The 21617-nt window shown below is 33.7% G+C and overlaps 1 protein-coding gene across 2 annotated transcripts in view; it reads left to right on the forward strand.

Moving 5' to 3' along the window:
* The first annotated feature begins 328 nt into the window (after positions 1-328).
* SERPINB7 (serpin family B member 7) overlaps positions 329-21617 on the forward strand; it is a 36615-nt gene continuing 15326 nt past the window's right edge. Inside the window, exons 1-5 of one of the 2 annotated variants that reach the window (XM_031946184.1) lie at positions 329-628; positions 7713-7773; positions 15203-15388; positions 17152-17193; positions 17822-17935. In XM_031946184.1, the coding sequence (XP_031802044.1) occupies positions 15221-15388; positions 17152-17193; positions 17822-17935 (324 nt within the window). In that variant the 5' untranslated portion in view covers positions 329-628; positions 7713-7773; positions 15203-15220. The remainder of the gene's footprint in view (positions 629-7712; positions 7774-15202; positions 15389-17151; positions 17194-17821; positions 17936-21617) is intronic. The other variant, XM_031946183.1, reaches the window with a different exon arrangement.

Consider the following 21617-nt stretch of genomic DNA (forward strand, 5'->3'; position numbering starts at 1 on the left):
GCTTAGCTTAGATGATAAAAGATTAGGTCAAGATTATGATACAGAGAGCAAGGCCAGATCAGGAGTGATAAACTGGGAGAACAAGAAGAATGGAGATAAAAGAGGTTGCAGAGAGGATCAAGAATCATTTTAGGAGTGAGACAGAGGGAGAGAAAAAAGGAAAAGAGATTATGATCAGAGAAGGGAATTTCAGAGTTCAAGGTGGATCATGAGGTGTAACCTTCCTTGTGGGTGGCTGAGGTAGAGTGGAGATGTAGGTCATGGGATTTGAGGAGGTTGCAGAATTGGGAGTCCAGGTTTTTGGAAGGGACATTAACATCCAGAAGTCAACATCAGTGGAGTAGAGAGGAAAATAGAAATTGTTCTCTTTAAAAAGCTGTTTTTTAAATTATAAACTATAACTAGCCTGGAATTGTAGATCTAACTAATACTCTAGCAAATGTCTTTCAATTTACCATACAAAGAACATGGAAATAATTTCATTTTAATTATGTTACTCTATATTATCCTATAATCAGAAACTGGAAAAGTGAGTGTCTGAGTCAGAGGCTTTATATTCCAGGGTAACGCAAAGAACACTTTCAGACTCACCCAGCCAGCTGTTAACTTCCTCTATGAAGACAATAAGGTAAATATTTTTGAAGTCTATAACCTGTCTTGCCTAGAATTTTGTTGCTCCCCCCTCCCTTATAGCAAAAGCCAAGCAGTTAGAGTTCCTTGTGATCATTAGCTATGTGAATAGTGGTGAAAGGGATCCTCATGATTTTGGGTCTATATATCTTGCTCTCCATTCTCTTTTTGGAATATTAATGCTGTAATGCCCAGTTTTCAGCCCCTTCTTACTGGGTAATTTTTCTATGAGTAGTTATACCTGGAACCAGTAAGAAAGCTGTATGTGTAAGAGATGGAAAGAAGTGTGGGGTAGAGGGCATTAGAGTCCAATCAATTGTTAAAATGATAAATATAATTTGTATTCTTGAATGTATAAACAATATTTGGTAGAAGAAAGTCTCTATGAAGTTTAGTATTGTTAGTTTATAAATATTTAGTATTAATAATTATCATTAGTATTATTAATATTTAGCATTATTTAGTAGCTTTATTTTGTGACTGTTTGAATTGCATCATGATGAAGTTAATACATAATTTTATTTGGTGACTAGATTAGAATTTCAATTAATGATATTGTTAAAAACTCAGCTGACTAAATACTTGTCTGAAGTTAAACCAACTTGGAAAAAGAAATGGAAAAACCCCCACCAAAACAGTTACTTATGGTGGAAATGAGTATTTTATTGGTTACATTCATCACTTTCAAGTTCAAGATGTTTACAAATAAGATTTCAAAGTGTACTTAATGATCTTTTGACCTTTAGCTCATTAAATCCCTTGGTAGTTTTTATTACTTAAGAGAAATAAGAATAGAAAATGAAAAAAATATATACTAAAATTGACCTTTTTTTTTTTTTTTTTTTTTAGCAATTTTTAAGGACTCATATTCTATTAAAGTGGTGTTTCAGGGGAAAGATTTCAACTTAATATTCTTTTTCATTTACATTTTGCCTAAATTCTTATGTTTTAACATTTGGACATGAGCTGTCTTTGGTTTTAAAGAAAGTTTTTTTACTTTTTAGGTAGTCATGATCAAGAGATTTAAAAAAATCTATTATCTGACAAGAAAATAAAAAAGAAAAAGCAAAAAAAAAAAAAAAGAACAGGTCATTCACAACTAATTAATACACCAACTGAGTTTGACAATATATGTGATATTCTAAACTGTCTTTCTACTTCTGTATGGAAGGAAAGGAGTTTCCCATCTTTTCTCGGGAGTTATGTCTGTTCGTATCTTCAACAGCATTCAGTTTTGTTGTCTTCTTTCCATTTTCATTGCTGTATGCATATTACTTTCTAAGTTATGCTTATGTCACTATATCTATCAGTTCACAGAATTCTTTGTATACTTTAAATGCTTAATATACATAATTTCTTAAAGTGTAATATTCTAGCATCTTTATGCACCATAATTTGTTCATTGCCTAATCAATGGGCATTTTTTTTGTTACCATTATTTATTTATTTTGCTTTTTGTTAAGGATGTTTTAATATGGAAGAATCTTTTCTTTCTTCATCTTTCTCTTCCTCACTTGCTTCTTTTCTTTTTTCCCTTCTTTTCTTCATACTTTTCTTTGTATTTTCCTTTGTTTCTCTGTATCCTTCATCTTCCCTTCCCACTTTCCTTTTTTCCTTCCTTTCTCTTTAGCATAAATACCTAAGGTAGGATAACTGGGTCATAAGAAATAAACTTTTAGTCACTTAAAAAAAGCATAATTCTAAATTACTTTCTAGAATGGTCGTACCAACTTTATAGCTCTCTATGCCTATTTTCTGTGATCCAAAATTATCTTCATCATTTGTGATCTTTGTAATTTACTGTGGGTAAGGTAAATTCTTGTCACTTTGAAATATTGATTTTTCTTATTATTTGTGATCTAGAGCAATCTTTCATATACTTGTTAATAGTTTGGAATTTTTTGAGAAATTTTTTTTAATGTCCTTTGTCAGGAGATTACTTTTTTTGTTGTTGTTTTCAAGCAGTATTGCATGAGCAAACTATATGTAGAAAGAGGTATAGTAAATACTTCAATTGTTGACCCAGTAAGCTTTACTGTTTATAAACCTTGTTTATAGACCTTGGCTTCTCCAAATCTGTGATGGTCAGATTCAATTGATTTCATGTATATTTGAAATACTATAATATTATGAAAAGAAATATAAAATTAAGATATAAAAGCAACATTTTGCTTTTTTGCTTCCTTATGATTGTCATATTTTGAGATGACTACAGCATCTTTGTCTCTGCTGGCTACAATATTTTCCCTTTCTATTGTTATTGTTCGGTTTTGTCTGATACTTCATGACCTAATTTGGGTTTTTTCCTTGGCAAAGATACTGGAATGGTTTGCCATTTTCTTCTGCAGCTCATTTTATAGATGAGGGACTGAGATAAACAAGGTTAAACGACTTTCCTAGGGTCACACTGCTATTACGTATCAGGCCAGATTTGAACTCAGAAAGAGTCTTCCTTACATTAGGCCCAGCACTCTACCCTTACCTCGCTAACCATTCTATCCCTATTTCCTCAAACTCTTTCAAGAACTCATTTAAAGAACCATTTTTCTTTCTTTAATCATTCTAATGAAGAGGTGGAAATATCAGAATCTTGAAGCCATGACATTTCTCCTTACTCCTAAAGTTACCTATTGGGAAGGATCATGAAGGATTTGTGTATGAATAACTCAGCCTTGGAAACAGTCACTTTTTTCTTTCCCCAAAGAGTTTACTAACCTCTACAAAATTTTTTTCCAAAGCCACCTTGTGGTGTAGATCTTGCCTGGATTCTTAAAGGCTGTACCAATGAAACTCAAGATTTGGCACTGACTACTAATCTGGAAAGCCAGACATGGTAATGCTGAATGGAGACAAATTCATGTAGAAATGGTCTGCAGGACCATTTAGGTCTAAAATGTAATATTATTTATATTTTCCCTTATTTATACTTTGTTAAATATTTCCCAATGACCCAGAGGATTTCTGGTCCTAGCAATGGACTGAGGACAAAATGGTGATCAACTCATGTCTATTGAAAAACTGAACAATGACTGTTTGGAAAGCCTCATCATCAGAAAATTGACTTTGTGACAATTTTTTTTCATACCATCATGTCTACTAAGGTGGGAAGAGAGAGCACCTAGTCCTCCACCCAAATGCCTACTTGCTGATGAGGAAATTGAGTACCAAATAGACTTAGAACTCCCCATAGTTATCTAGGTAATAAGACGTAGAACTGCCTTCTGACAACACTCCTGCTGTTTCATGCTGCCTCCTTGTGTTGGTTGAGGTAGTATTCATATCAATGAAATAATGGATCCCAATAATCAACAGTTAGTGTCCTCATATGTAAAAAGAAGATAATCATAATCACACTTACTTTCCACAGTTTTGAAGAGAAAATGAGATAATATTTATAAAGCACTTTGCAAATATTAAGGTTCTATATAAATGCTAGTGATTATTATTAATAATAATTGTGGTAGTAGAATTTGGTACTATAATCTAGTATATAATATTGAATATTGAATGACACTCTTCTAATGTTGAGTATTTAATCTTATGTTATGATAATGTATGACAGTGTGGTTCCACCATTACCTTCTCTGTCCTTTTTACTCATACTTAAATTATACTCTTTTTGTTGTTGTTTGAAATTTGTAACCAGTCATGGTTCTGGATCTAATGTAGCTCATTTCATCATGATCAGAAAAATTTCCTGGAATGTTGCAAGGATGAATGACAGCCTGAGAAATTAGATTCATAAGGTCAAAGGAATTGTGATTGTTTTATTGGACAAAGGGCCAAATTATGATTAAAAATTAGTCTTCAAGAATGAGGTTTAGCAGATAATTATTAGTTTTTAATCTATTACCTTCATGAAAAAAATGATAGAAAATGGGCTTAAATATTAACTTAAAGAATTTAGATTTAATATAAGAAACTGCTAAGAGTGAGGGCTCTTATATGTTGAAGAATTTTATAGAAGTTGATATATACTGTGCTCTGCAGAACTAAAACAGTGTGTTTGTTTGTGTGTGTGTGTGTGTGTGTGTGTGTGTGTTTGTGTGTCTTGTGCTTAAAATATATTCCTTCTTGGAGGAAAAGGAATGTGTGGACCAGAAAAATGTGAATCCTATCATGTCAAGGTTAAGAGGTAATGTTTCTTTTATACTTTATATTTTCATAATTCAGAGCAAATTTGGAATATCATGCCCAAATCTATGTCTGCACTATCTGTCATATTCATCATTTTCTGTCATCTATAGTAACCTTTGAATTTCCATTTTCTTGTATATCGCCTCCTAAAAGGTTCCTATTCTAATGGGCTTCCCACCTCCTATTGCCATAGGAGTTATCATTAGAGTTAATTTAGAATTGAAATGGTTCTTAGAATCCAAACCCCACAAATTATAAATAAGGAATGAGCAAGAGAAAGTTAAGTTACTCAATCCACTGTCACATAGATTCATAAGAAAGAGTCTTCTGACTACTGACAGATAAGAGTAATCTTTTCAGCCTGGCAGACTATTATTCATTTTATATAATATGAGCAGGTTAATCTTTTTCTATATAGATCTGTTTATATACTCCTTTGCTCAAAAAGATTTACTGATACCTACCAAGTTAAGCTCCTTTTCTTGACCTTCAAGGTAATTCACAATTTAGCATCATTTTACTTTTCCAGGATTAAGTCAAATTGCTTTTATTCATAGGATCTGTGATCCTATAAATTAATCAAATGGATTAATTTTCATCTTTCTAATATCCCTTGTTATGCTTTTCTATTAATGTGTCTCTGCTTAAAGTATTTCCTTTTTCTTGAATGTAATTTGCTTCTACTCTGTGTCTTTTTAATTCCAATGTTTCTTAACCTTTACTTCAAATTCTTCCTCTTCCAGAAAGGTCTAATAACTTTTTTCTCTTCAAATCTCATATAGCATTTTGTGAAGTCTTTACTTATGTAGTAGAATTATCTGTTTATGTTTTGTAACCCATTTATAGTCTATAATAATAATAACCTTCCTAAGGACAGAAGATGTGGCTTATCTAAACTTTCTTTCCCCCTTAGAACCTAGTTATAGTATTTTGGATATAGTAAGTGATAAATAAAAGTTTGTTGAATTAAATTCTTTGTGCCAAATTTTAAGAAAGGTACTCATGAATACTTTTATACAACAACCAATAAGACTAATGTAATCTTGAGTTTTATTCTGAGGGGCCAAGCTTTCAGGAACCAGAAGTTTCCACTGTATTTTGCATTGGCCAGAGAACATCCAGAGAGTATTGTATTTAGATCTAGACATTACAGTTCAAGTAGGAAATAGATAAATTGTTGAACATCCAGAGTTAGGCATTGGGAATGGCCTTATATTCATGCTATCAAAGGATTAGTTGAGAAAACCAGGATTAAAATTAGTTGAGAAAACATGGTTAGTATGGGAAAGAAAAAACTTAAGGGAACTATAACAACTCTTCAAGGATATAAGATATTCTCGAGTGAGAGATTAGAGTTATTGTGTATGACTTCTCCCAAAAGGGCAAATATAGGAAGTTCTAGGATCTAGATAAGGAAGGAAGAATGGAAGTTATAATATAACAATTTAGGCTTTACATAAGAAAAAAATTCCTAACAATTAGAGTCTTATTTTGTGGTTTGGGCTTGGAATTGATCCTCATTCCAGAACGTCTGTCAAGCAGATGGATTATCCACCTTACTGTACCCATACAGATAAGTTGGATTAGTCCCCTCAAGTGGTGGCCATGTGGTAACAACTTCCTCTGGGATCCTATGGATAACCCTAGGGTGGATAATAGACACAATATATTTTCTACTCATAGCTGTAACTCTTGTTTCCTCTACCAGTGCACTTTTCATTTAAAAAAAAAATCAGCCAGTATATCACCATTAACTTAATCACAAAACATTTACTAAACAAGAAGGTAAAAGTAAACATAAAGGTAATAATAATAATGATATAACAATCTCTCTCTAAACTTGGATCACATTCTACTACCAGTGATCAAGCATAGGAGGGGAGAGTCAAGTCAAGCTAGCAAGCATTTATTGAGTGCCTACTTTGTTCCAAGTGCTGGAGATGTGAAGGTAAAAGTTCCTGTTCTCAAATAGCTTACAGGCCAATGGGGAGACAATATGCAAATAACTTTATACAAACAAAATGTATACAAGGTAAATGGGATAATAATCAATCCAGGGCAGGCACTAGTTTTAAGAGAGATTGAAAAAAAAGGGCTTTTCACAAAGGTAGAATTTTAGCTGAGACTTGAAGGAAATCAGGGAATTTAAGAAGTGAAGATGATGAAGGAGAATGTTCTAGGCATGAAAGAATGAAAGTGAAAACAGCCAGAATTAGGAGAGTTTTGTGAGAGGAACATCAAGGAAGCCAGTATCACTGCATCACAAAGTACATGGAGGCAGAGGTGGAGGATGAAAGTAGAGGTGGCAAGGGTGATTGCTGATGGTGATTAATGTAAGGATTTAGAAGCCGTGAAAAATAGTAAGGGGCCAAGGCATGGAAGGCTTTAAAGGCAAAACAGATCCAGAAAAGTGGACAAAGACTTTACAGAATATCTAGTGGGTCTATGAAGAGAGAAATCCATGTTCCTAAGGCAACTTACAGGATAGAACTATAGGACCTGATATCTCATCAAGAAACAGTTTTACCATGTCTAACCTTTTAAGCAAAGCCAGTTATCTTGCTGGCTACCGTTCTTGAATTGTTGATGCAGTTTTAAGTTTTTCTTCTTCTTTTTTTCTCCTCTCTTTTCTTCCCTTTATCTCTCTCTCCCTCCTTTCCTCCCTTCCTTCATCTGTCTTTCTGGTTTTTTTCCTTCCTTCCTTTCTTCCTCCTTCCTTCCTTCCTTCCTTCCTTCCTCCCTCCCTCCCTCCCTCCCTCCCTCCTTCCTTTCCTCTTTTCCTCCCTCTTTCTTCCTGAGTTCTTGGATCTGTGGAACCATTTAATTCTACTTCCTTGGCAATGTTCTGAGAAACTTTCAATATACAGGTTTCCCAACCAGGATGTTGAAGCAAAAGTCATTTTTTTTTTCTGGACTCTGAGAGATTTTATCTCTTCAAACCATAGGTGACAGAACATAAGAAGGTAGATAAACTTTGAAGAGAGTGACAGAAAAAAGAGAAAGCAGGTTAGTTTTTAATTTCCTATTATTCATGCTATTCATGCATATTAGCTAGCTTCTGGTGGCAAAAGTGTTCCTCCAAATAATCTTTTCAAACAGCAAAATTTTCTTCTAGTCAGATTAACTCCAAGTAGAAGCTACAAAGCTTGTTTTTCCTTTGATTATTAAGTTTTGGTTAGGTTTGTATTTCTCTCTTCTGCTCTTTTACTTTCTCCTTCACTAATCATTTCTGAATATTATTTCTGACTTATTCCTGACTCAAATCAAATTTTCTTGATAGGAAGTAATTCATGTCTCTTAGGGAAAGAAAAGAAAACACACATTTGTCAGACACAACATAAATAGATGATATATGTCTCATAATCATCAGAAAATTATAGATATGGTTTCCTAGTTTTCAATATTAAAATGTTTTCAATGAGACAGTTATAGGAACTGGATAAATGATTCCATCAGTACAGAAAATTCTTGATGAGGGATTGCTACCAATTCAGGCAGATGCTAGTCTTATTGTCACCCAGTGTACTGAGAAGTTAGGGGACTTGCTCATAGTCACACAGAAGGAGGACTCTTGACCATAGGTCTTTCTGTTTACTTACACATAACTCTATCTCTTAACTATGTATGTCAACTGACATCTCCATATATGGAATGCTCTCCCTCTGCAACCCAGTCTCCTGGTTTTCCTAGCTTCCCTTAAATCTCATTTAAAGTTTCGTCTTCTATTAGAAAGAAAAGAAAATCTTTTTGGTACTCCTTAACATTAGTATTTTTCCTCTGTTATTATTTCTGTTTTATCTTGCACACATTGTGTTTTGTGTGATTTTTTACTTGTTGTCTCCCTTCCTTCTTGAGCACAGGAACCATGTTTTGCCCTCTCTTTCATTGTATAATAGCACCTAATATATAGTAGACATTTAATAAATTATTGATTACCTGACTTGATTCAACTTCCTGGATTAAAAGTCATTTCTCTAGCTCTTCCACATGCTACTTCTATAATAGGTTTATATAAATTTAGACATGGTGAAGTGGAGTTAGAAGAGAGCCAATTCAATTATCTTATTTTTTTGTGAATAACTATTTTTTTTTCTCAGGTACACTCTTTTTAAGAGGAAATGATTTTATTTAAGTCCTCAGAATTGTCTATACCTCTGCCCAAGTAATGAGAGGTTACTTTTTTTTTTTTTTTTTGCAGTATTTCTCACATGATTGCCCCTTATCTGTTCCTTTTAACAAATTAAATTGTCCAAGTAAGGAAGAAGTACCATCTTACCAAATAAATGAATGAAATGAAAAGTACCTGTTATTTTCTAGGCACTATTATAGGCACAAGGATCATGATTACAAAAAATAGCTAAGTCCTGTCCTCAAGGAACTTATATTTTAATGGGCAAGAGGAAACATTTAGAAGAAGATATCCCAAACTGAACTGCATTGCTGTGGGAAGTGGTAGGTGTCTTCTTGGAGGTCTTCAAGGAAAGTATTGATAAGCTTTTATTGGACATGATGTGGTGAGATTTGTTTTCAAGTATGAGTAGATGCTCACTGAAATCCCTTTTAACTCCAAAAAACTGTGGTTCTCTGAACAAGAGCTGGATAGTACAGATAATGAGTTGAAGCTGGGAAACATTAAGCCTGAAGAGATTTAATAGGGACATGATCACCATCTTCAAATATTGTAAATATTGTTGAGAAAAGAAAGATTAGATTTACTCTAAATGGCTCAGTAAGTAGAGTGCTAGACCTTGAGTCAGGAAGTCCTGAGTTGAAATCTTGCTTCAGAAAACTACTAGCAGTATAACCCTGGGCAGACTTAAGCTCTTTGTGTTTCAGTTTCTTCATCTGTAAAATAAGGATAATATCACCTAACTCCAAGGATTGTTGAAAGGATAAAATGAAATAGTATTTTTAAATGCTTTCCAAACATTTAATTGCTGATTATTAACAGAATGCAAAGATAGAACTAGTGAGTAGAAGTTATATTAGAATAAATTTTGGTTTGAAATAAGGAATAACTTCCAAACAACTCAGCTATCAAAAAATGGAATGGGTTTCTTGAAGAGGTAATTATTCAACCATATCATTGATTTGTTGAAGTAAAGGTTAGATGACCATTTCTTATACATGTTATATAAGGCATTTTTCTTCAAACTTTAAGGCTGTTTGACTTAAAAAAAAGACATTGTACCCAAATGAGGTCCACAAGAGCAGATCTTCAAAGGTACTGCCTTTATAATTTTTTAAAATGTTTTACTTATTTTATTTTTAATTTATAGAATAAAATAAGCATTTCAGTAACATACTATAATAAAAAGATTGCATGCTGAAACTTCAAATCTGTTATGTTCAACTTGCTATTCATCTTATATATATTAATAATGTTATTATGTAAATTTATTTTTTCTTTTTTTCTTCTCCCCCACCCTAGAGATGGCTACTATTAGACAAAATATGTATACATGTGTGTATATATATATATATATATATATACACATAAAATCATTCATTACATATTCCTATTTATCATTTCTTTCTGCAAATTACAGATTGAATCTTCCTTCATCTGTACTTTCTTAAATATAGAAAGATATTTGTAAAATTTGTATCATTTTTTAATTATGTTCTCTAGTCATCTAACCCTAAAGTAGAAAACATGGATGCATCTAGATCCTCATTTGTAGGTCTAATACCTATTCCTATTGAGCCTTAAAAATATTTCAGATATCAGCTGAAGAATCACAAAATTTTGTTGAATTTAATTTCAATATCATTTGGTTAATATTACCTTCGAGAGGTATAAATTGTAGAAAATAAACAGGACAGTCTTGAAAGGTTAGTGGGTTTAAGACAGCCCAAACTGGAATTACAGGGATTCCTGATCCAGAGTCCAAACTATGGATGGAATGGGGTGGGCCTGAAAGAAATTCTTCAGAGGTGCCCTGAGGAATTACATCATGGCACTGAGGTCTTTCTATTGTTCAGAAATTGCAAGCACTATTAGGAATAATTTCATGATCTTATGCTGATTAGAACATGTTAGACTATGTCATTTAATTCATGTATAGGTCTGATTTTGTACTTCAGAGTCTAAAAATACTGTTGAGCAGAAGACAAGTGAGAAATTGGAGAAAGGACTTGAGTAACAAAGGATTATTTTGTAAACAGAGAATTGAACTATTTAAGTGAATATTCCCCAAAAGGTAGTACACATTTTAATACCTTTAGCATATTTCACCATAGCTTTGCATTTGGAGTAACCAACAAGTAAATCCAACATGGAAGAATGGAATTGCTGTGAAAATGGAGTGAGACAGGGGAGTAATTTAAAAAGTATTAAGTTTAAGAATGAAAGACAGTGCATAAGATAGAGGATTTGGCTGGAGTCAAAAAGACCTGAGTTCAAATTTGGCTTCAGATACTTACTTAATTGACTTACTAGATGCTTCCTAGATGTTGTGACCCTGGGAAAATTATTTTTTATCTGTCTCATTTTCTTTGACTCTAAAATAGGTATGATGATAACACCTACTTCCCAGGATTGTTGTAAAGATAGAATAAGATCTTTGTAAAGTGCTTTGTAAAGTGTCCCTAGGACATAGCAGGCACTTCAATAAATGCTTATTTCCTTCTTTCCTGGGAAAAGATATAGGGATTTGGTGATTGAAGGCATATGAAAATCCCAGTTGTAGAATCTGAAAAAATAAATGTTGATTTCATCAACCTTTCAATGGATCAGACTGAGATTTTTCCGAAGTAGCTGTTCTTTCCATTGGTATATATTGTGACCATCTCTGCTTTCTCATGTTCCATGGTCTCCCAAGCATTCTCCAACAATCTATCCAACATGCTGAAATATCTCATTTAGATCTTTTCACATTTTGTAGGTAGCTATAGGTGTCCATCCTTCTCACATAACTGATCCACCTCTTTTTCCAATCATAATCTGGTCATCATGGAGTACTGATAATAACTATCTCTATCCTATTCAACCATAAGAATCAATTGGATGCATCTTCAACTTGGAGTATGAGCTTTCTGCCTGTTGAACTTAATATTGGAAGGTGTGTCAGATTCTCTGAAGCTCTCAAAGAATGGAAAACCTTTTATACCCCAGTTCTACCTCCAATTGTATTTTTAATTTAAGGGCCATGATAAGAAAGAATTTACCTAATTACAGAATCATAGACAGAGTTAAAAGGAATCTCAGTGAACATCTAATTAACTTCCTAAATTTTCAGATGAGGAAACTGAAGCCCAAGGAAATTGAGTTTCTCCAATTCACACAAACAGTGTCAGACGCAGAATGCTCTACTAACTCCTGAACTAGTACTCTTTCCTGTGTCCTGTGCTGCCATCCTCCCACTTAGAAAAGCTCTGAACTTTCATCTGATGGAGAAGGGACTTCCTCCTTGAATCTTTTGTATTTCACTAAGTCTTTTGGCCTTGTCATAATGAAATTGGTTTCAAAAGCAAAGATAGCCACTCTTAGATTATTCTTTGCTATACTCTTTTTCCTAATGTGAAATAATGAGATAACAAAGCAGCCACTATTAGGTTTCATGTCTGCTGTTCCTTCTATATCCAAGGCTTCCCCAAACATTCATATTGTCAAATCCAGGAGTTCTAGAGAAGGCATAGCTCAGAACCCTTGTTCTGCCTGCCAGCAGGCAAAGGAGCATAAAAGAAACAGATATGGCCCAACTAACTTTTAAGGTAATTAATATAAACATAATATAGTAATTGTAAATATAACTAATATGATATATAAAAATCCAGGATAACCAGTTTTTAAGTCAGGGGTGCTTAATCCAAAATTTCTGAATATATATACATATACACATAAATTTGCATATGTGTGTATTTATATATGTATATTAATATATATTTAAATATAATTGTTTTCCTTTGAAATCCTAGATATTTTATTATATGAATTTTACAACTTTATTCTGAGAAAGGATTTATAGGCTTCACTAGACATCAAAAGAGGTCCATGTAAAAAGAAGGAGTTAAGAACTCCTGTTTAGTGAATAATTTAGAAACTCTGAATATAAGTGATTCAGGAAGAGACAAGTTCCTATGATTAGCACTTTTCTATTTGGCATATTGCTACTGGAAGGATCATCTAATTGGTTCTTAACACAGTTATCTCACTAATAATAGAATGGTGGGTCAGAAACAAAGGCTAATCAGATGCAGAGAAACACTCTTAATATCTTGATTGCTCCAATGATTTCTTTTTTTATCTTTGCCTCAATATGAGTCTTTTTCTCCTTGGCTGCTGTGAGTTGTCATTTCTATTTGTATTCCCATCTAAGTCCCCACCAGAAAGTCAGAGAACTGATATTCTGCAGAGGAGCTATAGTTAAATCATTAAAGAGTAAGATATTCATGACATCATTTCTTATGTCATTGGAAATTTGCTTCAGACTGCTTTTTTACTACATAAATCTCTTCATTACTCTTGGGGTCACCCACAAACTTGAATCATCAGAGGATGTGCTGTAAGACTCCCAAGCATACAACCCTGCTGCAAGGATATTTGTATTAAATAAGATGGAACTTCAGAGTTAATTGATCAATAATCACTTATTATGTACCTAATTTGTGCCATACAATTACTGTGAATTCAAAGAAAGATAAAAACATGGTCCCTGTCCTTATAGAAGTCACATTGTAATGGTGTAGAAAACATGCAAAAAATTGTATATTGTGTATATGTGAGCATATGTAGCTACATATAATTACATATATAGTATATATCTGTTTATATAGACATACATATATATTTCTATATACTATAAATGGAAACTAATTTCAGAGAAAAAGTATTGGGGAGTCATGAAGGCAGACAAAGAAGCCAGGAAGAGGAGGTGAGGAGGAAAACATTCAGGTATGGAGGACAGCCAGTGAGTAGGAACTGAATCAGGAGATGGAGGCTCATGTGAAAAGAAGAGCAAGGAGGCGATTGTCTCTAGATCTTTGATTACATTCAGGGGAATAATATCCAAGAAGACTGGGAAGGTAGGAAGGGACCAGATTATGATGGGCTTTTATATGCCAAACAGAAGATTTTATATTTGATTCTGGAGGAACAGGGAGCCACTTTAATGTATTGAGTTGGCAATGGTCATAACATGGCCAGAGCTGTATTTTAGGAAAAACATTTTGGCAGCTGAATAAAGGTAATGGGGAGAGACTAGAGGCAAGGAGATCATCAACTTGAAGACTATCACAACTATGTAGCATAAGGTGATCAAGACCTGTGGTAGCTATGTGAGAAGAGATAAGGAGGACATAAACAAGAAATGCTATGCACTTGGATTAATTTGGGATTATTTAAAGAAGTTTCCCAAATGTGATCACATCCTCACACTTTCTTCTATTCTGTGTCTAGCTCAATGCTAATTTTATTAGATTATATTGGATATGTACTGGTTGTCCATTTGTATGTCAACCTCTGGACAATAATGTATCAGTTTCCTTTTATAAAATGGGAATAATAATAGTACCTAAGTCCCAGGGTTGTTTAAAAGGCTAGAAGTAGATCATATTCGGAAATGTGGCTAGCAAAGGGGGTGATGATGGTGATTGATTGATGATGAGGATGATGATCATCATCATAACTTATAGGTACTTTGCCTACCAGTATAGGTCCTAACCCTTCTGAACTGTTATGCGTATCTTTTTGTCAATCCCACTTGGAGGCTCTACCTTCTTAACTAAAGATTTTGCTCTAGGCTTTTAATGGATGTTCATGTAGCTCTCAGAGTGTGCATCTATTTTACTTAATTTTTTTTTAAAGACTGGGTCTCCCTATCTAGCCTAGATTGGAATTGAAGAGCTTCTTCATGAGTCCAATACTACTTCTGACAGAGATAAGAATTTTGAAATACTCTGCTTCTGACCTACTCACTTTTTTCTTTTACATCTAATGGTTATCTAGATCTGGGAGCTCATCATATTAATGCTGAACTTATCATAGACATCTGCTCAACACAGTCCATTGCAGCTCAGAACTCTGGAGCTCAAGAAATCTGCCTGTCTCTGCTTCCTCAGTAGCAGTTATTATAGCTGAGTGTCAACATGCTTAACCAATCTCTTATTCTTATTATAGCACTGCTTCGTTGCTTTCTTATTTTAATAGGAATAACAATAATAGTGGACATTTATATGGTACTTTAAGCTTTGCAGAGTGAGATATATATGTATATATATATATATATATATATGTGTGTGTGTGTGTGTGTGAAGTATGTGGATTTTACTATATATGTTATATATATTTAGGCAACTCTGTGAAATAAGTAACAGTTTTTGCTAAACCATTTTACTTGTGAGGAAATTAAGACTCAGAGAAATACACAGAAAATGTCAATGAGCTAATTTATATATTATATATATATATTAATTTCATTTTTTCCTCTTTTAGGCTGTGTTCAGTTTCACAATGGTCTCTCTTGCTGCAGCAAATGCAGAATTTTGCTTCGATCTGTTCAAAGAGATGAATACAAATCAAGGAACTGGCAATGTCTTCTTTTCTCCCCTAAGTCTATTCATTGCTCTCTCCTTGGTGCGGATGGGCTCCAGAGGTGATTGTGCAAAGCAAATTGATAAGGTATATATAGATATATATAGACCAACATTTCTACCTTCAGATATGATCTTTTTCAGCTTATCAGAACTCTGGTTTGTTTGTTGTTGTTTTGGAGTTTATTTTGTCCCAAATCCTGTGCCCAAGCAACTATTTAATTGGAAATTAGCTGACTGCAGAGGGGGAGATAATCATATTTTCCTATAGACCCATAGTCTTATGTTGGGAAAGGACTCCTTTTAAAATGCTCAATGTAAAGTAAAGAAGAAAATAGAAGAAATTTCATAGAATCTTATAGAATCTCAGGATTTCTTCCTTTATTCAGGGACTATGAAGAGTAAGGTCAAGGAGGCAGAAGAACATGTGGCTCATCTTAAAACCAATAAAGTCCTTGTTTAAAGAAATATCAGAAGATTTTTATATTATGAATGGTACAGCTGCTACTCATATCATGATGTATTCCAGAAAAATTCTAACCCATTTTATTCTCCTGTCATTCTCATAAACCTGAGAGATTTTATTTACTTCACAGGCACATACATACACGTAGCATTAAGTCAGGCTCAGAGTGAGAGTGCCATCCCTCCTTTAGAAGCTTATCATCTAAAAATCAAAAAGCTGTCCAATTTCAGAGCTCTATTGAAGGTTGAGGTGACTTTATACTTTGTGTGAAATTTCTGTAACTTTACACAGATTCCTCCCATATGTCTGGATATTGAAGTCTTAGATCTTGAACCTTGAACCTATAATGTCTTAAAATAAAGATGATGGAATTGAAATTTCACAGATCTAGCTCCCTTAACTTTTAAAAACTATCCTCCCTAGCACCAATACCTGAGAACTCTAGAGTAAAGTTTGTATTTTTTAGTTACAATGACTTTTCTAGTGCTAGTCCTAGAACCAAGTTTAAATCCTACCTGAGACATTTACCAGAAGAGAAAACCTTTTAATTTACTTCAGTCTCAGCTTTCCCATTTTAAAGATGAGGAGACTGAGACTGAAGTAAATTAAATTTGTAGTGAATTAGTTCATATATGTTATTATGAAAGCTTGATGTCTTTGGCTGACAGTATACAGAAATATAATACTCTGGTCAAATGCAGGAAAATATATATTTCAAACTTTGCTAAGGGTGCAAAAATAAATGCATTGTTCTGACTGAGCCTGCCCAGTGCAGCTTTGAAATGCTAAATAATTGAGCCAATTGTTAGTACATTATTTTGGGTTTGTCTAGGACTGTTCTTTCTCTGGTGATGTCAATAAAATACAGATTATAGAATCACATAGAATCATAGGTCACAGAATTAAAGATTAGTGCTAAACGGTTCCTCAGAAGCCAACTAATCCAAGTCCATTATATTTCACATGAGGACATGATGTTGACAGAAAGATATTGTATAAAGGAGGATTGGTGATAAAAACCAGTCCTGATGTGGTCCCAAAGAACAATCCCCATACATAATTTTTTGAATCCTGCTAATAAAATGGGTGGTAGCAGAAAAAATTCCCAATGTCTGTCTCTGCATTATCTGGCCTTCTCCCAAAAAATGCCTTTGAAAAACATAACTAAAAGCTAAACGAACCCTAAGAAAAGCTATTAACCTTAGGAAGGACTTCTGGCTCTAACAATCTTATGATTCTACTACACCGTTTAATTGGAAAATGGGGGTTTTATTTTTGGTTTTTAAAAGCCTCTTGGATGTCTGCAGTGATATGTATCACTCACAAAAACATTATTAGCTTCTTTTTAAAAAGTACCATTTCAAGCTTTGTGTCTCCAATTGCAGGTTCTTCATTTTCACACGGACCAAGGATCTTCGAATTCTGGGGTAAATATTTATAGGGCATTTGAAATTTTCCATCAGAAGAAATAAAGAATGTTATGTAATGGGTGACTAAATTGAAAGAAATCTGCTTCCTCTTCCTCTTCTCCTGACCAGAAACTATAGTTCTATGTGGATAGGAAGTTTTTGTTTCTCATCTTTCTAAGCTAAATGATGAAAACTCATCAAGTTTTTTTTTTAATCTTTCAAATAAAGTTTGAAAATCACCAACTTGTCACAAGTGAAGATCAAATAAGATTATGCAAAATGATAAACACATATCTCAGTTCTTCATAGTAAAGGAAAAATTAACTACTTCAGTCATTTAGGATCTGTAAATTGGAACACAGTAATTGGATCCACACCACTGATTACAACTTAAACTATATTCATTTTGAATTCAATATTGATTGCTTAATGGTTTTATACACACACACACACACACACACACACACACACATATATATATATATAGTGGTATTGTCTAATAATTCCATGAAAGTGTTTAAGTGTTTCCACCCTTTAGTAGCATCTTATAAATATATGTAGTTATTTACATACATGTATCTTCCAATTCCAGGAATGAATTAACTACTTGTCTTTATCTTTTTAATGACAATTTGACAACACCCAGGGACTCCAATCCCAGATGAAAACACTTCTCTCAGAAATAAACACATCAAGCAATGATTATCAACTCAAAATTGCCAATGGTCTGTTTGCAGAAAAGATATTTGATTTTCAAGAGGTAAGCTGAGCTGTTCTCATTTCAACAGATTATGAATATTATTATTTTGCCTAACAGATTATTTGTGTGATAATTCAGGCACTTCTTCATAATTAATTCTAGCAAGCTTATATGGAAAGAGCCCTTGAGATTAAGTCAAGAGAAGTAATTTTGAGCTTTAGGATCATTGGCAAGTTACTTAAGTGCTCTGAACCTCAGGCATTTCCTATCAGTAAAATGGGAAAAAAATCCTACGTGCATTACCTAGCTCTTTGAAGACAGAAAATGTAGATTTGAGTTGTTTGAACCTGGATATGTCACTTAACTTTTCTGAGTTTCCCTTTTTTCATTTAGGAAATGAAAAAAGGTAACACATATTACATATCTCATGAGATTGTGAGAAAAAAAATTACTTTATAAACTTTAACCGCTATCAAGACTTTAACCCACACTAAGACTTTTGGAATACCCTGAATAGTACATTAAAGTTTAAGATTTTCAGGCTTAAAATTATCTAAGAGGTTCAAGATACCCTGAATAGAAGTGATTTGCTATTATTTAGTACAAAGCTTTTTAAACTGTGGGATGCAGTCTCATTGGCTAGTTAATTGTGGAAGTCACAAAAAAACTTGGCAAAAGTAAATGGTTTCTGAACATAATGATCAAAATTTAATTCAAAACAAAACACATAATGAAACTGACGTTTCTGCAGTGCTTGCCCATGTTGCATCCTAGAACTTTACTATAGTCTTGCTTCTAAACACACAATATGCATTCTTAGCACTCTGAATGCATGAATGCTGCCAGAAATACCTCAGCTCAAATTCCAGATGGGGTAATGTAATAATTTCTCAAGTAATCAGAAGTCATGAGTGGAAAAAGTTTAAGAAGTTCTGGTTTAGTGAGTAATTCTCAGGATTTTACTAGCTCTCTAAGCCATATGGGTAAATGTAACAGTGTAGTCTAAAAAAAACAAAACAAAATTGAAAGTTGGACTTCAGGTATGGTTCTCAGAGTTGGTCTTTCTATCAACACAGCTGAAGATTTGATTAACTCAAGGATTGCTAATCCACATCTCTAAGGTTTGTGGCAAGGAAACATTGGCTTGCTATGATGTCCAGAACAGAATGGAATAACAGGGTACAAGTAATACAAGCCTTTTAATAACATTTATTTCTTTGAAAGCTAAAAATGAGTTAATCATTAATATCTAAAAACAGCAATTATAGTTTACTAGGCTTTGTGGAACCTTAAAATACATTTTCAGATTCTCTGGTTCATTTTTCAGATACCTCCAAAATTCTACCTTTCCCTTATCTTGATCTTTATTTTCCTATCTACTAAAGCACTGGGACTGGAGTCAGAAAAAACTGAAATCAAATCCAGCCTCAGACACTTTCTAGCTGTATCACCCTGTCCATGGTACTTAATCTTGGTCAGCCTAAGTTTCTTCCACTATAAAATGGATATAATAATAACAACATATTTCCCAGGACTATTGTGAGAATTAAATGAGATATATTTGTAGGATGTTTAGCACATTTTTTGTTCAATTGTTTTTAGTCATATCTGTTTTTTATTGACACCATTTTGGGATTTTCTTGGCAAAGATACTAGAGGGGTTTTCCATTCCATTCTCTACCTCATTTTACAGATGAGGAAACTGAGGCAAACAGATTTAAATCAACTGCCCAGGGACATATAACAAGTAAATGTCTGAGTCTGGGTTTGAATTCAGATTTTTTTGACTCCAGGCCTGCCACTCTATCCATTGCACCTCCTAGCTGTCTATACCTGGTACATCCTAGGTGTTTAATAAATGCCTGCTTCCCCTTTACTGCCTTTAATCCACCCAACTATTTACTACTATTACTGCTTTTGGCATTCAAGGTTCTGTACTCTGGCTCAGCATCACTTCCTTTAGTCCACTTCTTCTGCTTCTCCTAAAAGAGGCCCATGAAGAAATTTCAGAAACCACTTCCTACCACATCTCTGCCCCAAGTTACAGACCCAAATATAAGCCATTGAAATAAGGAATTGAATAAATACAAAAAATATCACAAGGAACAGACTTGATTAATAAGGACAGAAAATAGAAAGACCACACTTTGCTCCCAAACTTCTTAATAAATATAGCATCTACTCAATCCACTCATTAAAAAAATAGTCTTTTTTAATTGGCCAAATTAATTGTTTATATCTTTAGAGCAGAACAGTGACATAGAAAATACTCAAATTATTAAATCTGACTTTAAAATGAACTGTTGTTTTTATATTTGCTTTTTATTTCGTCTTTGTCTGATTCTCTGCAAATTCTATCCATGCAAAACAAGGGAGCCTTGCAGATTTATTCAATTCAACATGCCTTTATTAAGCAATTAATATGGCAAGGCACCTAAGTCATATGGAAGGACAAAGATAATTTAGTGTGCTCTAAAGGAATACTAATGATGGATATTCAGGTATGGTTGAAAAAAAAAACAAAAAAGAAAAACAATTCCTGATTTCAAGGAACTTACATTTCATTTGGGGGTGTGGGATGGGTACACCATGTACACAGGTAAGGAGTATTAAATTATATACAAGTGTATAAATAAGGAACTTCAAGAGGGAAAAAATCAGAAACACGAAGAGTGACTAGGAAAAGTTTTGTTTAACATGTGATGCCTAAGCTTTGCTTTAAAAATATTTGAGATAAGAGGTGAGGAAAGTGTATTTTAAGCATGCATGGGGTGCCAAGGATATAGAGGGATAGAGAGAGAATATGAAATATAATCAGGAGGAGATATACAACCTGACTATGGCTCTCATTACTACTTCTACCAACGGTATATTCTTTTGTCACTTCCATTTCTACCTACCTATTATGTCTGATGTGAGAAAATTCCTCAGGAGAGAAAGTGACTGCCATTTAAATGATAGTTTTAAAAGAGGGTTTTTGTCTGTGGTGAGGGCTTTACTATTTTCTCCATAAGAATAGTTTTTCCTCTCAGGTTTGAGTTGATGACTGATGGAGAAATGAGTTGGGGGAGGAAGATAAGTGACTTAGACTTCACACCCTGCTAATAATAATAATAAGGTGCCAACTTCAAGCTTCCTTTCAGCAACCACTTGGATTAAGTCTAAGTTTATTGTCTAAGAGACACACCTTTCCTGAGGGCATGGGAGGTAATGACTTAGGTTTTAAAAAACTTACTTGGTTACGAAAATAGTAATTTGCCACAGTCAATCATCTCAAGATCTGATAATAGATCAACATGGGGTGGGAGACTTAGCAGTGCAGTGCAAATATCAACACCTGTTTCTGAAAGAATCCTGGGAATGCAGTTTGAAGAAACTTTAATAAGTAAAAAAAAATACTTATTTTTTGAATGTAGCTAGATCCAACAGGACAGAATGAAATTATCTTGGTATTTCATTGAGCAAAAATGCACATAGCAAAACTCAGTACCCAGAATTGTATGGTAACTGAACTTGTTAAATAGTGAACACCTTTTCTAGAATATGCAACATGGTAAAGGCACTTTTAGAAAATTCTTCTATCTTTTCCTCTTTGAATCGAGCACTTCCAATGCTGTGAGTCTGAGGATCTAGGGCTGGGATATAGCATTCTTTAATCAGGTGATCTCCAGAAATCATGTAACAGCACAGTTTCTCTTTCCTGTGCCAATAGGTGGAGGGACCAGATTTTCTAATCCCCAGA

The sequence above is a fragment of the Sarcophilus harrisii genome, chromosome 1, assembly GCF_902635505.1.
Source record: "Sarcophilus harrisii chromosome 1, mSarHar1.11, whole genome shotgun sequence".
Taxonomy (NCBI): domain Eukaryota; kingdom Metazoa; phylum Chordata; class Mammalia; order Dasyuromorphia; family Dasyuridae; genus Sarcophilus; species Sarcophilus harrisii.